Source organism: Leucopleurus acutus, assembly GCF_964270905.1.
Source record: "Leucopleurus acutus genome assembly, chromosome: 14".
NCBI classification, from domain to species: Eukaryota; Metazoa; Chordata; class Mammalia; order Artiodactyla; family Delphinidae; genus Leucopleurus; species Leucopleurus acutus.
In genome coordinates, this window is record NC_139156.1 from 28747363 (window position 1) to 28765571 (window position 18209).

General features: G+C 44.8%; 1 protein-coding gene across 2 annotated transcripts in view; it reads right to left on the reverse strand.

The window, feature by feature from the left end:
* Positions 1–8113: 8113 nt before the first annotated feature.
* The window catches only part of CNNM1 (cyclin and CBS domain divalent metal cation transport mediator 1), a gene marked incomplete at its 5' end in the record, with an annotated part of 46149 nt that continues 36053 nt past the window's right edge, over positions 8114–18209 (reverse strand). For both annotated transcript variants that reach the window (XM_082854931.1, XM_082854930.1), the window contains 5 exons: positions 8114–8528; positions 9567–9668; positions 10346–10495; positions 10649–10832; positions 17111–17274. In XM_082854931.1, the coding sequence (XP_082711057.1) occupies positions 8449–8528; positions 9567–9668; positions 10346–10495; positions 10649–10832; positions 17111–17274 (680 nt within the window). In that variant the 3' untranslated portion in view covers positions 8114–8448. The remainder of the gene's footprint in view (positions 8529–9566; positions 9669–10345; positions 10496–10648; positions 10833–17110; positions 17275–18209) is intronic.

Sequence of the window (18209 nt, forward strand, 5' to 3'; positions counted from 1 at the left end):
AGAGTTTTATAGTGTCCGGTCTTACATTTAGATCTTTAATCCGTTTTGAGTTTATTTTTGTGTATGGTGTTAGGGAGTGTTCTAATTTCATTCTTTTACATGTAGCTGTCCAGTTTTCCCGGCACCATTTATTGAAGAGACTGTCTTTTTTCCGTTGTATATCCTTGCCTTTGTCATAGATTAGTTGACATAGGTGTGTGGGTTTATCTCTGGGCTTTCTATCCTGTTCCATTGATCTATATGTCAGTTTTTGTGCCAGTACCTTATTGTCTTGATTACTGTAGCTTTGTAGTATGGTCTGAAGTCAGGGAGTCTGATTCCTCCAGCTCCTTTTTTTTCCCTCAAGACTGCTTTGGCTATTCAGGGTCTTTTGTGTCTCCATACAAATTTTAAGATTTTTTGTACTAGTTCTGAAAAAATGCCACTGGTAATTTGATAGGGATTGCATTGAATCTGTAGATTGCTTTGGGTAGTATAGTCATCTTCACAATATTGATTCTTCCAATCCAAGAACATGATGTATCTCTCCATCTGTTGGTGTCATCTTTGATTTCTTTCATCAGTGTCTTAATATTTTTCTGCATACAGGTCTTTTGTCTCCTTAGGTAGGTTTATTCCTGGGTATTTTATTCTTTTTGTTGCAATGGTAAATGGGAGTGTTTCCTTAATTTCCCTTTCAGATTTTTCATCATTAGTGTATAGGAATGCAAGAGATTTCTGTGCATTAATTTTGTATCCTGCAACTTTACCAAATTCATTGATTAGCTCTAGTAGTTTTCTGGTGGCATCTTAGGTTTCTCTATGTACAGTATGTCATCTGCAAACAGTGAGTTTTACTTCTTCTTTTCCAATTTGTATTCCTTTTATTTCTTTTTCTTCTCTGATTGCCATGGCTAGGACTTCCAAAACTATGTTGAATAATAGTGGCAAGAGTGGACATCCTTGTCTTGTTCCTGATCTTAGAGGAAATGCTTTCAGTGTTTCACCATTGAGAATGATGTTTGCTGTGGGTTTGTCGTATATGGCCTTTATTATGTTGAGGTAGGTTCCCTCTATGCCCACTTTCTGGAGAGTTTTTATCATAAATGGGTGTTGAATTTTGTCAAAAGCTTTTTCTGCATGTATTGAGAAGATCATATGGTTCTTCTTCAATTTGTTAATATGGTGTATCACATTGATTGATTTGCGTATATTGAAGAATCCTTGCATCCCTGGAATAAATCCCACTTGATCATGGTGTATGATCCTTTTAATGTGTTGTTGGATTCTGTCTGCTAGTATTTTGTTGAGGATTTTTGCATCTATATTCATCAGTGATATTGGTCTGTAATTTTGTTTTTTTGTAGTATCTTTGTCTGGTTTGGTATCAGGGTGATGGTGGCCTTGTAGAGTGAGTATGGGAGTGTTCCTCCTCTGCAATTTTTCAGAAGAGTTTGAGAAGGATGGGTGTTAGCTCTTCTCTAAATGTTTGATAGAATTCACCTGTGAAGCCATCTGGTCCTGTACTTTTGTTTGTTGGAAGACTTTTAATCACAGTTTCAATTTCATTACTTGTGATTGGTCTGTTCATATTTTCTATTTCTTCCTGGTTCAGTCTTGGGAGGTTATACCTTTCTAAGAATTTGTCCATTTTTTCCCGGTTGTCCATTTTATTGGCACAGAGTTGCTTGTAGTAGTCTATTATGATGCTTTCTATTTCTGCAGTGTCTGTTGTAACTTCTTCTTTTTCATTTCTAATTTTATTGATTTGAGTCCTCTTCCTTTTTTTCATGATGAATCTGGCTAAGGGTTTATCAATTTTGTTTATCTTCTCAGAGAACCAGCTTTTAGTTTTATTGATCTTTGCTATTGTTTTCATTTCATTTATGTCTGCTCTGATCTTTATGATTTCTTTCCTTCTGTTAACTTTGGGTTTTGTTTGTTCTTCTTTCTCTAGTTCCTTTAGGTGTAAGGTTAGATTGTTTATTTGAGATGTTTCTTTTTTCTTGAGGTAGGCTTGTATTGCTCTAAACCTCCCTCTTAGAACTGCTTTTGCTGCATCCCATAGGTTTTGGATCATCGTGTTTTCATTGTAATTTGTCTCTAGGTATTTTTTGATATCCTCCTTCATTTCTTCAGTGATCTCTTGGTTATTTAGTAATGTATTGTTTAGCCTCCTTTTTTTTTTTTTATGTTTTTTCCCCCCCTGTAATTGATTTCTAATCTCATAGCATTGTGGTCAGAAAAGATGCTTGATATGATTTCAATTTTCTTAAATTTACCGAGGCTTGATTTGTGACCCAAGATGTGATCTATCCTGGAGAATGTTCCGTGCACACTTGAGAAGAAAGTGTAATCTACTGTTTTTGGATGGAATGTCCTGTAAATATCACTTCAATCTATCTGGTCTATTGTTTCATTTAAAGCTTCTGTTTCCTTATTTATTTTCATTTTGGATGATCTGTCCATTGGTGTAAGTGAGGTGTTAAAGTCCCCCACTATTACTGTGTTACTGTCGATTTCCTCTTTTATAACTGTTAGCAGTTGCCTTATGTATTGAAGTGCTCCTGTGTTGGGTGCATATATATTTATAATTGTTATATCTTCTTGGATCGATCCCTTGATCATTATGTAGTGTCCTTCTTTGTCTCTTGTAATAGTCTTTATCTTAAAGTCTCTTCTGTCTGATATGAGAATAGCTACTCCAGCTTTCTTTTGACTTCCATTTGCATGGAATATCTTTTTCCATCCCCTCACTTTCAGTCTGTATGTGTCCCTAGGTCTGAAGTGGGTCTCTTGTAGACAGCATATATATGGGTGTTGTTTTTGTATCCATTCAGGAAGCCTGTGTCTTTTGGTTGGAGCATTTAATTCATTCACATATAAGGTAATTATCGAAATCTATGTTACTATTACCATTTTCTTAATTGTTACGGGGTTTTTTTTGTAGGTCCTTTTCTTCTCTTGTGTTTCCCACTTAGAGAAGTTCCTTTGGCATTTGTTGTAGAGCTGGTTTGGTGGTGCTGAATTCTCTTAGCTTTTGCTTGTCTGTAAAGCTTTTGATTTCTCCGTTGAATGTGAATGAGATCCTTGTGAGTAAAGTAATCTTGGTTGTAGGTTCTTCCCTTTCATTACTTTAAATATATCGTGCCACTCCCTTCTGGCTTGTAGAGTTTCTGCTGAGAAATCAGCTGTTAACCTTATGGGAGTTCCCTTGTCTGTTGTCATTTTTTTCATGTTGCTTTCAATAATTTTTCTTTGTCTTTAATTTTTGTCAATTTGATTACTATGTGTCTCAGCATGTTTCTACTTGGGTTTATCCTGCCTGGGACTGTCTGTGCTTCCTGGACTTGGGTGGCTATTTCCTTTCCCATGTTAGAGAAGTTTTCGACTATAATCTCTTCAAATATTTTCTCGGGTCCTTTGTCTCTCTCTTCTCCTTCTGGGACCCCTATAATGCGAATGTTGTTGTGTTTAATGTTGTCCTAAAGGTCTCTTAGGCTGTCTTCATTTCTTTTCATTCTTTTTTCTTTATTCTGTTCTGCAGCAGTGAATCCACCATTCTCTCTTCCAGGTCACTTACCCATTCATCTGCCTCAGTTATTCTGCTATTGATTCCTTCTAATGTATTTTTCATTTCAGTTATTGTATTGTTCATCTCTGTTTGTTTGTTCTTTAATTCTTCTAAGTCTTTGTTAAACATTTCTTGCATCTTCTCGATCTTTGCCTCCATTCTTTTTCCGAGGTCCTGGATCATCTTCACTATCATTATTTTGAATTCTTTTCCTGGGAGGTTGCCTATCTCCACTTCATTTAATTGTTTTTCTGGGGTTTTATATTGTTCCTCCATCTGGTACAAAGTCCTCTGCCTTTTCATTTTGTCTGTCTTTCTGTGAATGTGGTTTTCCTTTCACAGGCTGCAGAATTGTAGTTCTTCTTGCTTCTGCTGTCTGCCCTCTGTGGGTTGGGTTCTTTCAATGCTTGGTGAAACATCCCATTCTACTGATGGAGTAATTTCATTACAAAGATCTTTTACCTTGACCCAGAATTTGATCTCCATCTGTCCTACTCACCCAGTCCCCCTCTTCTCTTCCTTAAAACCACAGACACTAATTGTACTGGCACTTCTAATTGATGACTTTTCAAATATTTGAGAATAGCGGTTGTTATCCCTTGTTTTTGCTTCTCCCTGTGAAACTCCTCCCTCCAAGATTCTGCAGTGTTTGAGCACAGATTATGGTTTCCAGATCCTTCACCACCCGGCTGGCTCCCTAGCAGTCCTTCAGAAAACGTGCAGGTGCATGATTGGGTCTAGTGGATGGGAACAGATTTCAAGTGATGAGATGACCTTGCACTCAACTCTTCATTGCTTTCATTCTATTTTTCTTTCTGTCAATATTTGTTCTTCCTATTTAAAGATGCTTGCCGTTCATAAGGGAAGAATAACAAAACTGGAGTCGAATGATTCTACATTTTGTCAGTCTTCTATCATTCTTCCGAAACACAGCTTTAAACCATGAATTCTCAACAAGGGTGATAGTACCCCTTAGATTGGGGCTAAAAATTGGTTCATGGGGACAAAGAAAGTCCGAGATACTGAAGTGGTTTTGTAGTCCTGCAAAGCACAATCTTACTTGACAAAATTTTATTTCTGGGTATTTAATTTCTCTTGTTGGGGAGAATTTGAACTTAATTTTTGTCTTTAGGGGGATTGCTAATGAAAAACCGGTTGAAAACACTTCTTCAAGTCAAAGTATACCTACCAAAGTTCTCAAATGTTTTTAGTATTTAAAAAAGCTCCAATCTCAGGAGTTCCCTGGTGGTCCAGTGGTTAAGAATCTGCCTTCCAATGCAGGGGATGTGGGTTTGATCCCTGGTTGGGGAACTAAGATCCCACATGCCATGGGGCAACTAAGCCTGCCTGCTACAACTAGAGAGAAGCCCATGTGCCACAACTAAGACCCAACTAAGCCAAAAATAAATAAAAGCCCCAGTCTCAATAGGAATCTGCCTTTCTTCATTCTCTTCTTACATATATTCCCAACAGCGTGTTCTTTTTCCCCACGAGCGGGGGCCTGAGCAAGTCTGGGAAAAGCCAGGCTAAGTGAGTTACACAGGTTTCTTTACTGCAGGGCTTCTCGGCACCTCTCACATGCAGGAACGCTCATTTCTTTCTCAAAATCACCCTGGAAAGGAAGTTTCACAGCCTGCCCTCTTTTACAGTCTATGAAATAGGCTGGGAACAGTTAGGTGAATTGCTCAAGTTTCCATGGCCAGGAAGTTGCGGAGCCTAGGGGTGTGAGTGCTTCCTCGCAAGCGTGGACCAGTCCTACCTCTGAAGTTCACAGTGCACACCTGCTTAGCACAAGACCTGGCACATAAAACCCTCAGCAAAATAGTTGTATCATTTATTTACTGTTAATGAACTTAACAGCCTATGGAGGCTCCTGGGAAGAATTATGGGTCGTACTGGTGCAGGTCACTCGCTAATTGTCCTGTGTGGTGGTTGAAGACTTTGGTAGTAGGTGTCAGATTCCAACCCTCTGCAAAGACCTTAAAAACCCCAACACCTGTGCCCACCTGTCTGGCTGTCCCCTCGCTCCTGCCTTGGTTTAAAACTAATCAATAAGCCCTGCCTGCTCCCTCATTCCTTTTCCCAGCCTTTGGTTGGAAAGTGCTGAAATTAGGCCACTTTTGCTCCTCTCCAAAGGGCCTACAGAAGTGAGCCATTGTGACCAGCACATTGTCTCAAGTGCTAGACTGGGTTTTGGCCTCCAAGACCTTGAACTTAGAAGGCACCCAGCCCAGTGCCTTGCACATCACGGGGCTCTGGAAAACGCCAGCCCTTCTCATTATCATCCTTGTGCTTCTTCCTTGTCCAGAAGTCACACTCTGGCTTCTCATTTGGCTTTTACTTTCCATTTCTGGCATTCGTTCTTGCAACATCTTACTCATCTGATATCCCAAAGCAGAGCGCGAGGGCTTTTCTGTAACCTTACCTGCAACCTCACACCTGGTCTCAAGAGGGGTGCCTCTTTAGGCAGGTGGGCCTCAGGTAAGATAATTATGTGTGTACCCCCCACCCTGCACCTCAAATGAAACCATGTCAGAACACTGAGATGCCGGGGCAAGGGAAACAGCCACATTCCAGGAAAAGCATTTTTATTTTATTTAAAAATTATTTACAGTTATTGAGCCTTCACAAATGCTTTATTTTAAAATCCTCTTTTTTTTTTTTTAAATCTGAAGAAAATCTTGGGTTGGGGTGGGGAATAGGGAGGGGAGTGGTGACAGGCTCCTTAGGGATTTTGCATAGGGATGGATTAATGCAACAGCAGTGGTGTAAGGGGTAATGAAAGGAAGACTAGACAGGCAGGCCCCCTCGGGCCAGTGGCCAGCTGGGCAAGATGACTGCATGATGGCAGTCCTTGTTTGAAACTCACTGTTTACTGGTTTGGGTCGGAGCACCCAGCACCAAGGGCTGACACTTTGCCTATTTCTACCAGGCAAGAGTAGGTGTTGGGGGTGGGCGGTAGCTGTGAGTTATCTACAAGAAGTCATGCACTGCTGAGCCTCAGGCAGAGCCAGGCAAGGGATGTGAAGTCAATAATACATTGATGAAAGAGGCATCTCCAGCTGGAAAGTCTACTTCCACATGCTGTGTCCCTCCTGTTGGCAACACCTGCTCTGGTTTGGTGGGGGAGGGGGACCAAGTTATGTCGGGTGTAGGCTGTACAGCACCACAGGGTGTGTCAGGGGTTTCTGACGACTTCCACGTGGTGGGTGCCAGCTTTCCCTATCGATTTGATGGACACTTGAGAAGAATCTGTCTCAAACTAACCAGTATTCACTTCACTCTGCACTGCAGAAACTCTGGGCTGAAAGTTCCACTAGTTAAAATAGTGGCTTTTAACACTTTGTGGGTCTGAGACCTTTGAAAATCGTATGAAAGCTTTAGGCCTCTGGAAAACACACATAAGAACGCAGACACTAAATTCTGACAGAGTCAGGGGTTTCATAGACCCTCTGAAGTCCAACAATGGACCCCCTGGAGCAATGGACCCCAAGTTAAGGACCCCCTGAGTTAAAGGTTCCTCTGGGTATTTTCTTTTGAGATGCAAATAACCCAGAGGAATTATCAGCCTCCCCGCTCCCCATGTGATTATTGATTGAATGGGTGGGGGGAGGTGAGAGTAATGGTTTTGGAGGAAGGGAAGGGAAGCCTGAATAGTATACCCCAGAGAAAAGTTAGGGAATGGTTTGGAGATCAGCAGGTAGCACTGGATCACTGGATCCCTGATCTAGGGGTGGGACATACATCAGAAAGGGGGGCAGGTGTCCCAAAGACAACCTTCACTTACTTCCACATTTTCCCTAAGGCTGGCTGTGTGGTTCCGGATCAGAACGAGTTTGTTCTTCAAGTAGGTCTGTGCAGTCATCCTGCCATCTGGTGGTGATGCTTGGAATTGCACCTGCCCCAACATCAGGTGAAAAACCAGAGATCTAAGATCAGTACGTTCTTAGAATAAAGTACGCTCAGCTGACTTGCTGGAGTGGAGTAATGGGTGGGGGTGGGGGGAATGGATGAAAAAAGAAGAGTGATTCTTCAGTGTTCCAGTGTAATATACACTGAAGTCCCATGAGAGCTGCATCCTTCTTGGCCGACCTGGGCACTCTTTGGTTTGTCATGGCTAAAAACTTTCCACATATATATATTTTTTGAACTTAAAACCTGAAGTTCCATCTCTGGCTCCCAAATGGGGTTCTCTGCTCCCTGCTCCTCCTCTTCCAGAGCAGATTTATTGTTGGATTGATGAGTACTGATCAGGAGCCAAAACAGATGTGTCCCTGGGAAATAACAGTGACTTGAGGTTCCATCTCACATTCTTTCCATTCCAGCTGAGACACACCTCCCAGGCTGCTGGAACCCTTATCTAACAGGAAACTGGTCACTGACAGTTATCTGTCCTGTAACTTCACATGCCAACGTGACTGTCCCGCTGCTCTAATGTTCTGGAGGAATTCGTGGTGCATCTCCTGAACTAATCTTCCTATCTGCTGCTCCAGCCTCCTTTGTGCCCGTCTGCCAGTGGCACCTTTTGACCTAAGCTAAGTATGAAATATGGTGCCAGGGGACACCAAAGAACAAAAAAGGGCATCAGGGATCCTCGAGTGGCACTGTCAGCCTGGGGTCATTTCTTCTCCAGTCCCAGACTGTGCTGTGGATAAAACCATTTCTAGCATGTTCCACTGAGGCACCTCCTTCCGTTATGGCTACCGCAAGGCTCTGAGTCAAACTGGAGGAACGAGGGAAAATCTGCCAAACCGACAGCTAGGGGTGAAGAGGTGGCAAGGAAAGCGGAACGCTCTGTCACCTGTGGGAGGCCTTGGGGAGAAGCAGATGATGGGAGGACGGGTTCTCCCCAAAGCTCTGGAATCTCACGCACCCAGCGAACGCTGACTGCCCTGTCATGTGATGAGAGGGGTTAAGTTGGAGTTCTCCTCAGAGGTTCTCTCTCCATCTGGTGACCTCTTCCTTTTTTGACCACCTGAAAAACACAGCTTGTAAGGATCAATCTTTAAGACTGGGAGGACATTGATACTCTCTCGGTGGTCTAAGCTTTCTTCAAAATAGAAGCAGGAACGGAGACAAAGCCCTTGATAGTTTGTCAGAAGTAACCTGCATTGTCTCCTGGTGCTGACATCAGCATATTTACATCTTGAAGGATTAGGATGCACCTTCCAGCTGAGATGACATCTCCAAAAAGCCGCACACCCAGGCTAGTGCCAATGGAATGGAGATTTCCTGGAGGGGACTGAGTGAAGCCCACACAATGCCTCAGGATCACGCCCCACCATCCCCAGCTCAGATGACTGCCAGACACCCTCTGAGAGAGGGCTGGTCTCACGGACTTTGATGTCCCTGAGCCAGGGGTGGTGGGTGTAGCTGGGAGCCACCCCCCCCCCCCACCGGGGACCTACATTCTCTAGATCAGAGGCAACCTTCCTTCTGCACTGGGGTACGTGGGGATAATTATGTAACTGCCCTCAAGGATGGAAGGGCACTCTGTTCCCAGCTCCACTGTTTTTAGGAAGGAGCATTTTTCACCTTGTTCTCTCTGCCATGGACTTCTTTCCACAGAGGATATTGCTTTCCTTTTTATTGAGTGTCCCAAACACAAATTCTTTCCTTAAAGGACCAGATTGTAAATGTTTTAGGTTTTGCAGGCCATTTGGTCCCTGTTGCAACTACTCAACTCTGCCATTGTGGCCATCAATAACAAGGGGCTTCTATGATCCAGTAAGTCTTTATTTTTTACAGGAATGGGTGGGGGAGGGAGGTCAGGATTTGATCTGTGGCCATGGTTTGCAGACTCCTGTCCTAGACGACCACCAACTGAGTGGGAGAGCTCCCCAAAGTATCAAAGGTGCAGTACTGCCTGAGCCCTATTATGGGTTTCCACAATTGTACCTCATTAGAGTTCCCAACAGGAGTCAATGGTTCCTCCTCCAGGAATAAGATCCTAACATGTTTTTTGTACTAACCAGCTGGCGGGCCGTTTTCATCTGGGTGAACAGCTACTCACTCAAGGTTCTCAGCAACTTCTGGCCCATGGTTTCCTCAAAGCTGCTGCTGCAGCGGCTGGTCTCTGTGTCCAGGTTGATATGACAACATTCACTATCTGATGCTGAGAGAAAGGAAAGAAGAAAGAACACAAGCCTTTCCCACCTACACACCCAGGGATCCAGGTAGGGTGTTTTGGTTGAGGTTCCTCAGCAAGCGAAAGTTCAAAACCAGCTTACTAGCTAGTCTCTGGGGCCCAAAGGAAGGGACGAACCTTAGTAAGAGTGATGCCTGACCTCAGTTTCCTAATGTGTAAATTAGGCCTAATAATAACTATTGATACCTAACATTTAGGGAGCATGGTACCAAGTACTATGATGTGCCCTCCTGTAAACGTGATCTCATTTATGCTCAGAGCTACTTCATGAGCTAGCCACTGTGATTTATATCTACTAATATAAGGAAACATATCTATTAAGATAAGGAAACCTAGTCTTAGGTTAAAGTAACTTGCAGAGCTCCTAAGTGGAGAAGCCAGGATCCGAATCCAGGTGGAAACCTAGCTAACAGTGTCCTACACACTGTTTTCCTAGGAGAATGGATTAAGATGGGTCTGACGCATGGTAGGTGCATAGTAAGCCTTAGTTTCCCTTCCCTGGTGGAATAAGGAGGTGGGAAGTTTTACATGGGGACAGGGGTCCCAGACTTCCCTCACATGGCTCACCCTGGGCCATCCCAGCACCTGGTGGCCTTGACCCCCACCCCAACCTGTTCCTGCAGGGCCCAGTTTCCCTCCCTGACCTGCTCTCATGGGAACAGCTGCAGGAGACAGTGAGAGTTGCTGCGTGCTCTGCCCCTCGAAGTCTGTCATCTCCTCCTGGGTGAAGGCCATCTCCTCCATCCTCAGGTACATGACCTCACTGGGGCTTCTCAGCCCATCTGAACGGCTGCCTGGGGAGGACAGTGAGTGCGTCACCTCCCTGCTTTGTAGAAGACCTGGGGCCCCATGAGGACAAGATGGCAGCTCTGGGCAGGACTGAGGAGGAAGGTAGGGCCGTCCCTACCCCACGGTAGCCCGGCCCATCATCCTCCCAACTGACTTACACGGCAGGCTGTTCCTGTTGCTCAGGAGGGTGACGGCAGGGTCATCCTTGGGGGTCTGGGGTGTGCCCCGGGTCATGGGGGCCTTGGTGGAGTCTCCGTCAGTGAAGGCCTCCACGTCGGGGGACTGAGGTGAGCTGTCCATGCGGCAGGCGGTGAGCGCATTCTGGTACTGCTGCCGTGTGATCTGGAAGGAAGGGGCGGAAGCTCAGGAGCAGCTGGGCAGAGCCCTCCCTGGATGTAGTCTGCCTCCCTGAGCTCAGAAGCAGCCCCACTAAGGTGCTTGGGAACACTTGGCCTTGGTGGCCCGGGATCTATGATCTGGGGGCCTTACCCAAGTTGTACCAGCCCAGCAGTTAAGGGACAATGAGGGGACCCTTTTGCTTGTTTGCCACCAGAGCTCCCTCTGTTCATTTTCATTGGCTGTGGACTCTAGCACCTGGCGGAGCCAAGCCTTCTCCCGAGACCCAGGAGAGGATGGAGGGCATCTTCAGTTAGCAGGGTGGTTGCCCACTGAGAGGTTTAAAACACAGGCTTATACTGTTGCCAAGGACCCTCTTCCTAAAGGGCAGTCAGTGGGGACTCGGCAAGAGCAAGACCCCCAGCTTGTGTCAAGGGCTGAAATAAGAAACTTCCAAATGAAGAACATAAACTGGCAAAACCACCGATGAAGCCAATTTATTACTATTATTTTTTTCTGATGCCTTCCATAGTCATATAGGAATCCATCTGATAAATCCTTCATGAAATTAGTGCCAGGAATAAGCTCCTTTCTCTAGATGAATTATATACTTTCTTATACTGGATGAGAACTCAAATATCCACTAGGTTTCTCCTTTTTCCTTTTATGACCAGGAAGCTCACAAATAAATTTATTTACTTGCAGTAACAAACTCATTCCTGATAGCGTTTTCACAAAATTGGTTTGCAATTTCTTTTCAATTTTTTATTTAAAACATCGTTGGGTTATTTCTTTTGGGAAACCCTACATATTACTGAAAGTTCTACAAATATCCTAAAGAGATGGAACTGATGATTAGATTTTCAGACGCTGGTGAAAGCTCTAGTGCTAATGTTACCCAAGAGAGCTTGCTTTTGCAGACAGATGTTGGGATATGAGGATGGAAACTTCCAGCCATACAGTGCATTATGGCTCACAGAGCACTTAGGAATGTGTTGTCTCCTTTGGTCACAATGACTGCATGGGGTAGGCATGAGAGGTATCGTGATGCCCATTTTACAAATAAGAAAATGAGGTCCAGAAAGATGGGGGACTTGCCTAAGGTTTGACAGTTAGCAAGCCTTCAGAGTCCCAGCCATGTGATGTGTGTTCTGCCTGGGAAAGTGCTATTCATTCTTTGGGGCCAGGGAGATGGAAGATGGAAGTGGGAACTCCAAGTTCTCAGAGGGGAAACTCCAGGGTCTGATAATGGCACCCCTTGCAATCTGGGCATTTCACTTTAAAGGGCCTTTACTCTTGCTCTCCAGGGGAAATCATCTGAGCTCAGCTCTGTACACTGCAAACACACCTGGCTGCATCAGGCTGCCTTTCACATGCCCACGGAGGCTGCCTTTCACAAAACTTTATGGGAGGTCCCCCCAAAACTGCTTTTTTGGGGTCCATAGGCATCAGATGACTGAAGAGAAGCTGGCACACGGTCTGAGCCAAGGTTATCATCAAAACTCAATTTTCTAATGTGCCCATGGGTGTCTAAAGGTGAAGCTTTCTTTGGAGTCTTGCAGGTTCTCCTGGCTTGAACAGGAAAATTTCCTAAATGACACTTCATAAGCCCAACAAAGCACTTGATATTATTGTTTGGGTTCTTTTAACTAGTTAGTTTAGATTTGGCTTCCAGTTTAGTTAAAGAAGACCCTTCCCCTAGAAAATATGGTGTGAAACACACTGCCTACTCAAGACAAAGGCACTGCCCATTGGTTACCCGCTCTAGGCATCTCACAGCCTTGCTTTCACACTGCTTCCTCTTTTTAAGCTAAAAAAAATATCACAAATACCATGTCAATGTGTCACCTTGAAAGAAATTTGAGAAGGGACCTCTCTGGAAATGTATTCAGGGAATCTCCCCAGCTGCACTTCTAGATTCAAGCATCACTTTTTGTCAGTTCCCTCCCCTTGTTCACCTATGAAGCCTTTTCTACGTACTACAGTACTGTCCAAGAGAAAAATGTGAGTCACATAGGTAAATTAAAATTCTCCAGTTGCCACATTTTTAAAAGGTAAAAACAAACATGTGAAATTAATTTTAATAATACATATATTTCATTTGACCCAATATATCCAAAATCACTTCAACATGTCACCAATATAAAATAATTAATAAGGAATCTTACATTCATCTTTGTACCAAGTCTTTGGAATTCAATATGTATTGGGTTGGCCAAAAAGTTTGTTTGGTTTTAAGTGAGACTAAAAGACACATTTTTCATTTTCACGGAGAACTTTATTGAACAACGTATTCACTAAACGAATGAACTTTTTGGCCAAACCATTATTTTACATTTTACCAAACATCAATTTGGATGAGCCACATTTCATGCGCTCAACAGTCACATGTGGCAACTGGCTACTGTATCGGACAGTGATGGTCCAGCAGATCAACTAAACGGCTCTGCCCAGTTTTGATAATACAGCCTTGCATGGCCATAGAGTCCCACTGCTTGCCAGTCAGAACCACTGGTCCAGCTCAGCTCCTCTTTCACATTCCTTGAATGTGCCATGTTCGCTTGCCTTCCACACCCCTATTTATCAGTGTTCCCCACTCCTCGCTCTTAGCATTGCCTTCACTCTCCTCTTATTCTTTCCTAATTCTTAAAGGTCCAGTATATTCTCTAGACAAATTAGTGCTTAAAATAAAGTGCCATACGATTTTGTAATCAATTAGATACCACCCTGCATTGGTTACTGTCATTTGACTTATGTTTCTTCTCCCCAACTGTATTTCTTGAGTATTGGTCATGGTGCCTAGAACCAGCCTTAGTGCTCAACAAATACTTACTGATTGGCATTGAGGGAATCTAACCACTGTTCCAAAGACAATATGTTCTTATTCTTTTTTCATTGCTGTAGCTACAACCATTTCTTCACAATAGCTTGAGTTAAAGTTGCCTTATACTCTGGCCAGTTAAGAACTCAAGCATCCTCTAAATTACATAGGAAATGGAGACCTGTTTCTCTTGAAACTAATAGGAGTTAAGGGTACCCTTTGGGACATTTTGACTTAGCAGTCGATGTGTCCAGAAGTTAACCTTTCAGCCAGTGTGATGTTTCCAATCATTTTATGATGTTCCGTTTACATTTTCAACTTTCAGGTGGTTTATTCATCCCTCAAAACACGATTCTGCAATTTAGGGATTCTGCCACCAGATGGTGATGGGGCATCTTGGCCATGGTTACACAATTCTGTCTATACGACATCTGCCAAATATTCTTAATTTAAAAATGATACTTACAGAATACATTTAAAAAATTCATAAGGATTCTTTGGTACCTTCATAACTTATTAACTACTATTAATCATGGCTTTAATACCTTTCCCAGATACTCACTGGATACACCTTTCTTTCTAATTTTATCTTGAACTCAAATTACTACTGGACTTAATGAACAGTTCTAGAACTTAGTCTGTTGGACAGGAAAAGCCCTTGCAGACAGTCACAGGGGCTTTGGCCAGTGAAATCACCCCTTGAGCTTCCTCAAAAACTCTCTAAATGTTAAAAAAAGGCGTAAACACCACTCCTCAAAATCTCATTCACTTTTCTCCCCAAAGCCTCATATGGATTTTCTCAACTTAAGATATAAATGGTGTTATGGACTGAATGTTTGTGTCCCCTGCAAAATTCATATGCTGAAACCCTAACCCCCAAGGTGATGGCATTAGGAGGTGGGGGTAATTAGGTCATGAGGAGGCGGAGACTTCATGAATGGGATTAGTGTCCTTATAAGAAGAGAGCCTTCGGGCTTCCCCGGTGGCGCAGTGGTTGGGAGTCTGCCTGCCGATGCAGGGGACGCGGGTTCGTGCCCCGGTCCGGGAGGATCCCGCGTGCCGCGGAGCGGCTGGGCCCGTGGGCCATGGCCGCTGAGCCTGCGCGTCCGGAGCCTGTGCTCCGTGACGGGAGGGGCCACAGCGGTGGGAGGCCCGCATACCGCAAAAAAAAAAAAAAGAAGAGAGCCTTCTTCTTCTCTCTCTCCTCCCCGCCATATGAGGATACAAAGAGAAGACAACCATTTTCAAACCAAGAAGTGGGTTCTCACTAGACGAGACACCACCTGGATCTGCCAGCACCTTGAACTTGGAGATCCAGCCTCCAGAACTGCGAGAAATAAATGTTTGTGCTTTAAGCCACCCAGTTGATGGTAATTGTTATAGCAGCCCAAATGGACTAAGACAAATGGAAAGACCCGAGAAGCAAACTTAACAAAAATTCCCAATGCACTTAAAACGAAATCCAGACACCATACTCTGGCCTAAAGATGCCAGGCAACATTGCTGCCAGCACTCCATCCCCAACTCACAACGGCCTCGTCTTTGCACATAACGCGCCAGAACAAAGATCCTCCTTGGACCACCAAGCTCTTTCCTGCCTCTGTTGTTTCTATCTTGAACATTCTCTCCACATCCCCTTCCAGGTCTCAACAAAAGAGACCTGCTCTCTCAGGCTGCTCTGACAACCATTTCTAAAGCAGCTTCCTTGCCAACTCTGCCCAATCACTGTTTATCCCATGACCCAGTTTATTTCCTTCATAGCCTTCATCACTCCCCTAGATTACCTAGGTTATTTATGTAGTTACTTGTTTATCATCTTTCTCCCCCTAGGAGCATGGAAGCTCTAGAAAGGTAGGAGCTTGCTGTCTTGTTCACCATGGTATCTCGCTGATGCCTATTCAGTGCCAAGCACGAGCAGGTAGTCAGTAAATACCTGTTGAACCACTGACTCATATAGCGACATTCAGTTTCTTTTCCCACAAACCATATGCCCAGTACTACAAACCAATAAGAGTTAGTTATAGCAGAATTTCTCTTCTCCCATTTTTTCCTACCTCCACTTCTGAGGAAGGTCTGCAATGAGAGGGCTTCAGGGCTGGAAGCAAGAGGGAGGAGAATCGTGGGCTGCAGTTTTCTGAGGTTCATTCTCACTGCCACGATAAGACTAGTAAGTGTCCACAGTCATACACACCATGCGTGTTGTTGGGTTAGTGCCTAAAGCCCTTCTCCCAGGCTCTGTCAGCTCTGATTTCTCTAAACTCTCCCCAAAGCCCAAGGACTTGAAGGCTTGGACTCTGGAGACAGAGAGACTCAATCTGAAGTTTGGCTGTGCCACGTCCCAGTCACGAGACCTTATACTCCTCAAGCTCCCACGTTGTCTATAAAGTGGGGATGACACAGTACCTACCTGTTAAGGTGGTTGTAGGACTCAGTGGGAAATTCGTTCAAGGACTTAAAGTGCATGGCACACAGCACCCCACCAACAGTCATTGTCCCAGCCCACCCCCCAGGAGTGACCCCTCTTCTCCACGGTTACTTTTCTCAACGCTCTTGAGTTTTAGTTCAGGGTGTTTGCAGAGTTCTGGAACACAGAAAGCCAGCCAGCACACACCACCCTCAAATAATCAGGGTCAGTGTTCTGAACAGAAGGAAAGGACCTCCTCCCACCTTTGTGATTTCCATACACCTCTCACCCAGCCTGCAACTGGGATGACTGTTACCAAGTGAGTGCGTTGGGTGTTTAGTTGGACTCAGGTAAATGGGTTCCCTTCTGATCTCAGGCCAAGTGTGTAATGGTTTGTGGAATGCTACCAAACAAAACAAACAAAACCTATCAAAGCAAGAGAAAGGAGGGAATCTTAGAATGTTTCTGTCCAATACCAATCTCAATGAGGGGTATGAAGAAACAGCTCTCCTCCTTAATTACAAGGCGATAAGCACTGCTGCCTCTCTCTACTGCACTTGCAAAGCGGCTCTCTTCAAATAGCTCAGTGACAGCAAGGGGGTATAATAATATTTACAGGCTGAACTGTGTTTTAGACTTTAAATATTAATATGTAAAATCTTATCCACATGTAAAATCATAGCATGGTTTCTTCTATACCCTTGGTTTATTAATCACCTGCAGATTTATCTTGAATAAATAAAATCAACCTGGTGCCAATGGCGGGCATCCAAAGGAAACAGTTCTGCCGGCAGCTTGTCTCGGGCAAGCTACTTCCCTATCGCTTCGTGCCTCAGTTTCTCCACAATGAAAAATGGGGATCAGGAGATCTTAATGAACAATCATGGTTCAAACGAACAAAGGGACAATAACGGTGACAAATAATGAACAGAATAAAGCTAACCGAAACCAGGGCCTTTAGAAAGCCAGGGAGCAATTGCCACGCAGCATTATCTTGGAACAGGGGGAACAGGATGCTGCTGGCTGGGAGTGAGGGGACAGCCCTCCCTGCGGAGCTACCTTCACAAACTGCACGTCGCTGAGGATGTGGACTGAGTAGTCGGGTGTGTAGAGGTTGTTGCTGCTACTGCACAGCTGGGTGTTGCTTCCGCCAAAGTCGCTGCGCTCACGGCTCGGAGACTCGGAGCGGTTCAACCCGCTGCAGCGGGAAGGGGACCGGTTTACTGCAGAGGGTGAGAGAGAGGAGAGGGAGGAAAGGCAAGGAGGGAGGGGTGGGGAGGAAGGAGAGGGGAACAGAAAGAGGGAGAGAGAGAAAGGGGTGTCGTTTACCGAGGTCTCGCAGTATGTTTAGGTGATGGCAACACCGGGTGGCGGACTGGGCCCTCTCCCCTCCCATCAGAGCCCAGGAAAATGCCTGGCTGCTCCATTTATGAGGAGCAAATGCCTAAGGCCTCGTGGCCCCACTCAGCTCAGGTTCCTGCTCCCCACGACCTCTAGCAGCGGGAAGCTGGGTGGGCCGCTGCCTTTCTCGGTTCTGGGGTACGTGCAGGAGATGAGGACCCTTCTATGAGTGTGGGTTGCTACCCCAGACCATGAGACCCTCTATTGGGGTGAGTTCTTTTGTATAAACTCCATTCACAAACCTTCTTTTAGGAAGGCTGAGGCCTTAGGTTTGCCCTAAAAACCACCTGTCGCAGAACAGGTAAGCAGCCCTCACCATGGTGAGGGGATGACGCAGGCCCCAACACTGGCAGGGCCGGGGACAAGCGGAGGCCCATAAACCATGTGGATAGATATTTAAATCATGTCAATAAACGGTTAAAATATGTTCTATCCTTGTCTTTGACAAATATAACTTCTTAAAAACCTAGCGGGCCAGATGAGGCTCCTTAAGAGTTTTGTGCTGGAAAATGGGCTGTAGGGGGAGAACCAGCTCTGCCCTAGGGCTTTCTGGCCCGGTCTCCCAGAGCTGTTTGGGTGGGGAATTCCATACCTGAAACGTGGTCTAGAAGGAAGAACACAGCTCTGGGTGGTACATCCCTTTGGCTCTGTGAACTACTCACCCCACAGAGAGGCGTGGAGCTGAGGAGGGCCAAAGAGAGGCCCCCTAAAGGGTGGGTCTAGGGCAGGGCTCTTTCTAGGCTCAAAGGCCGGAGGC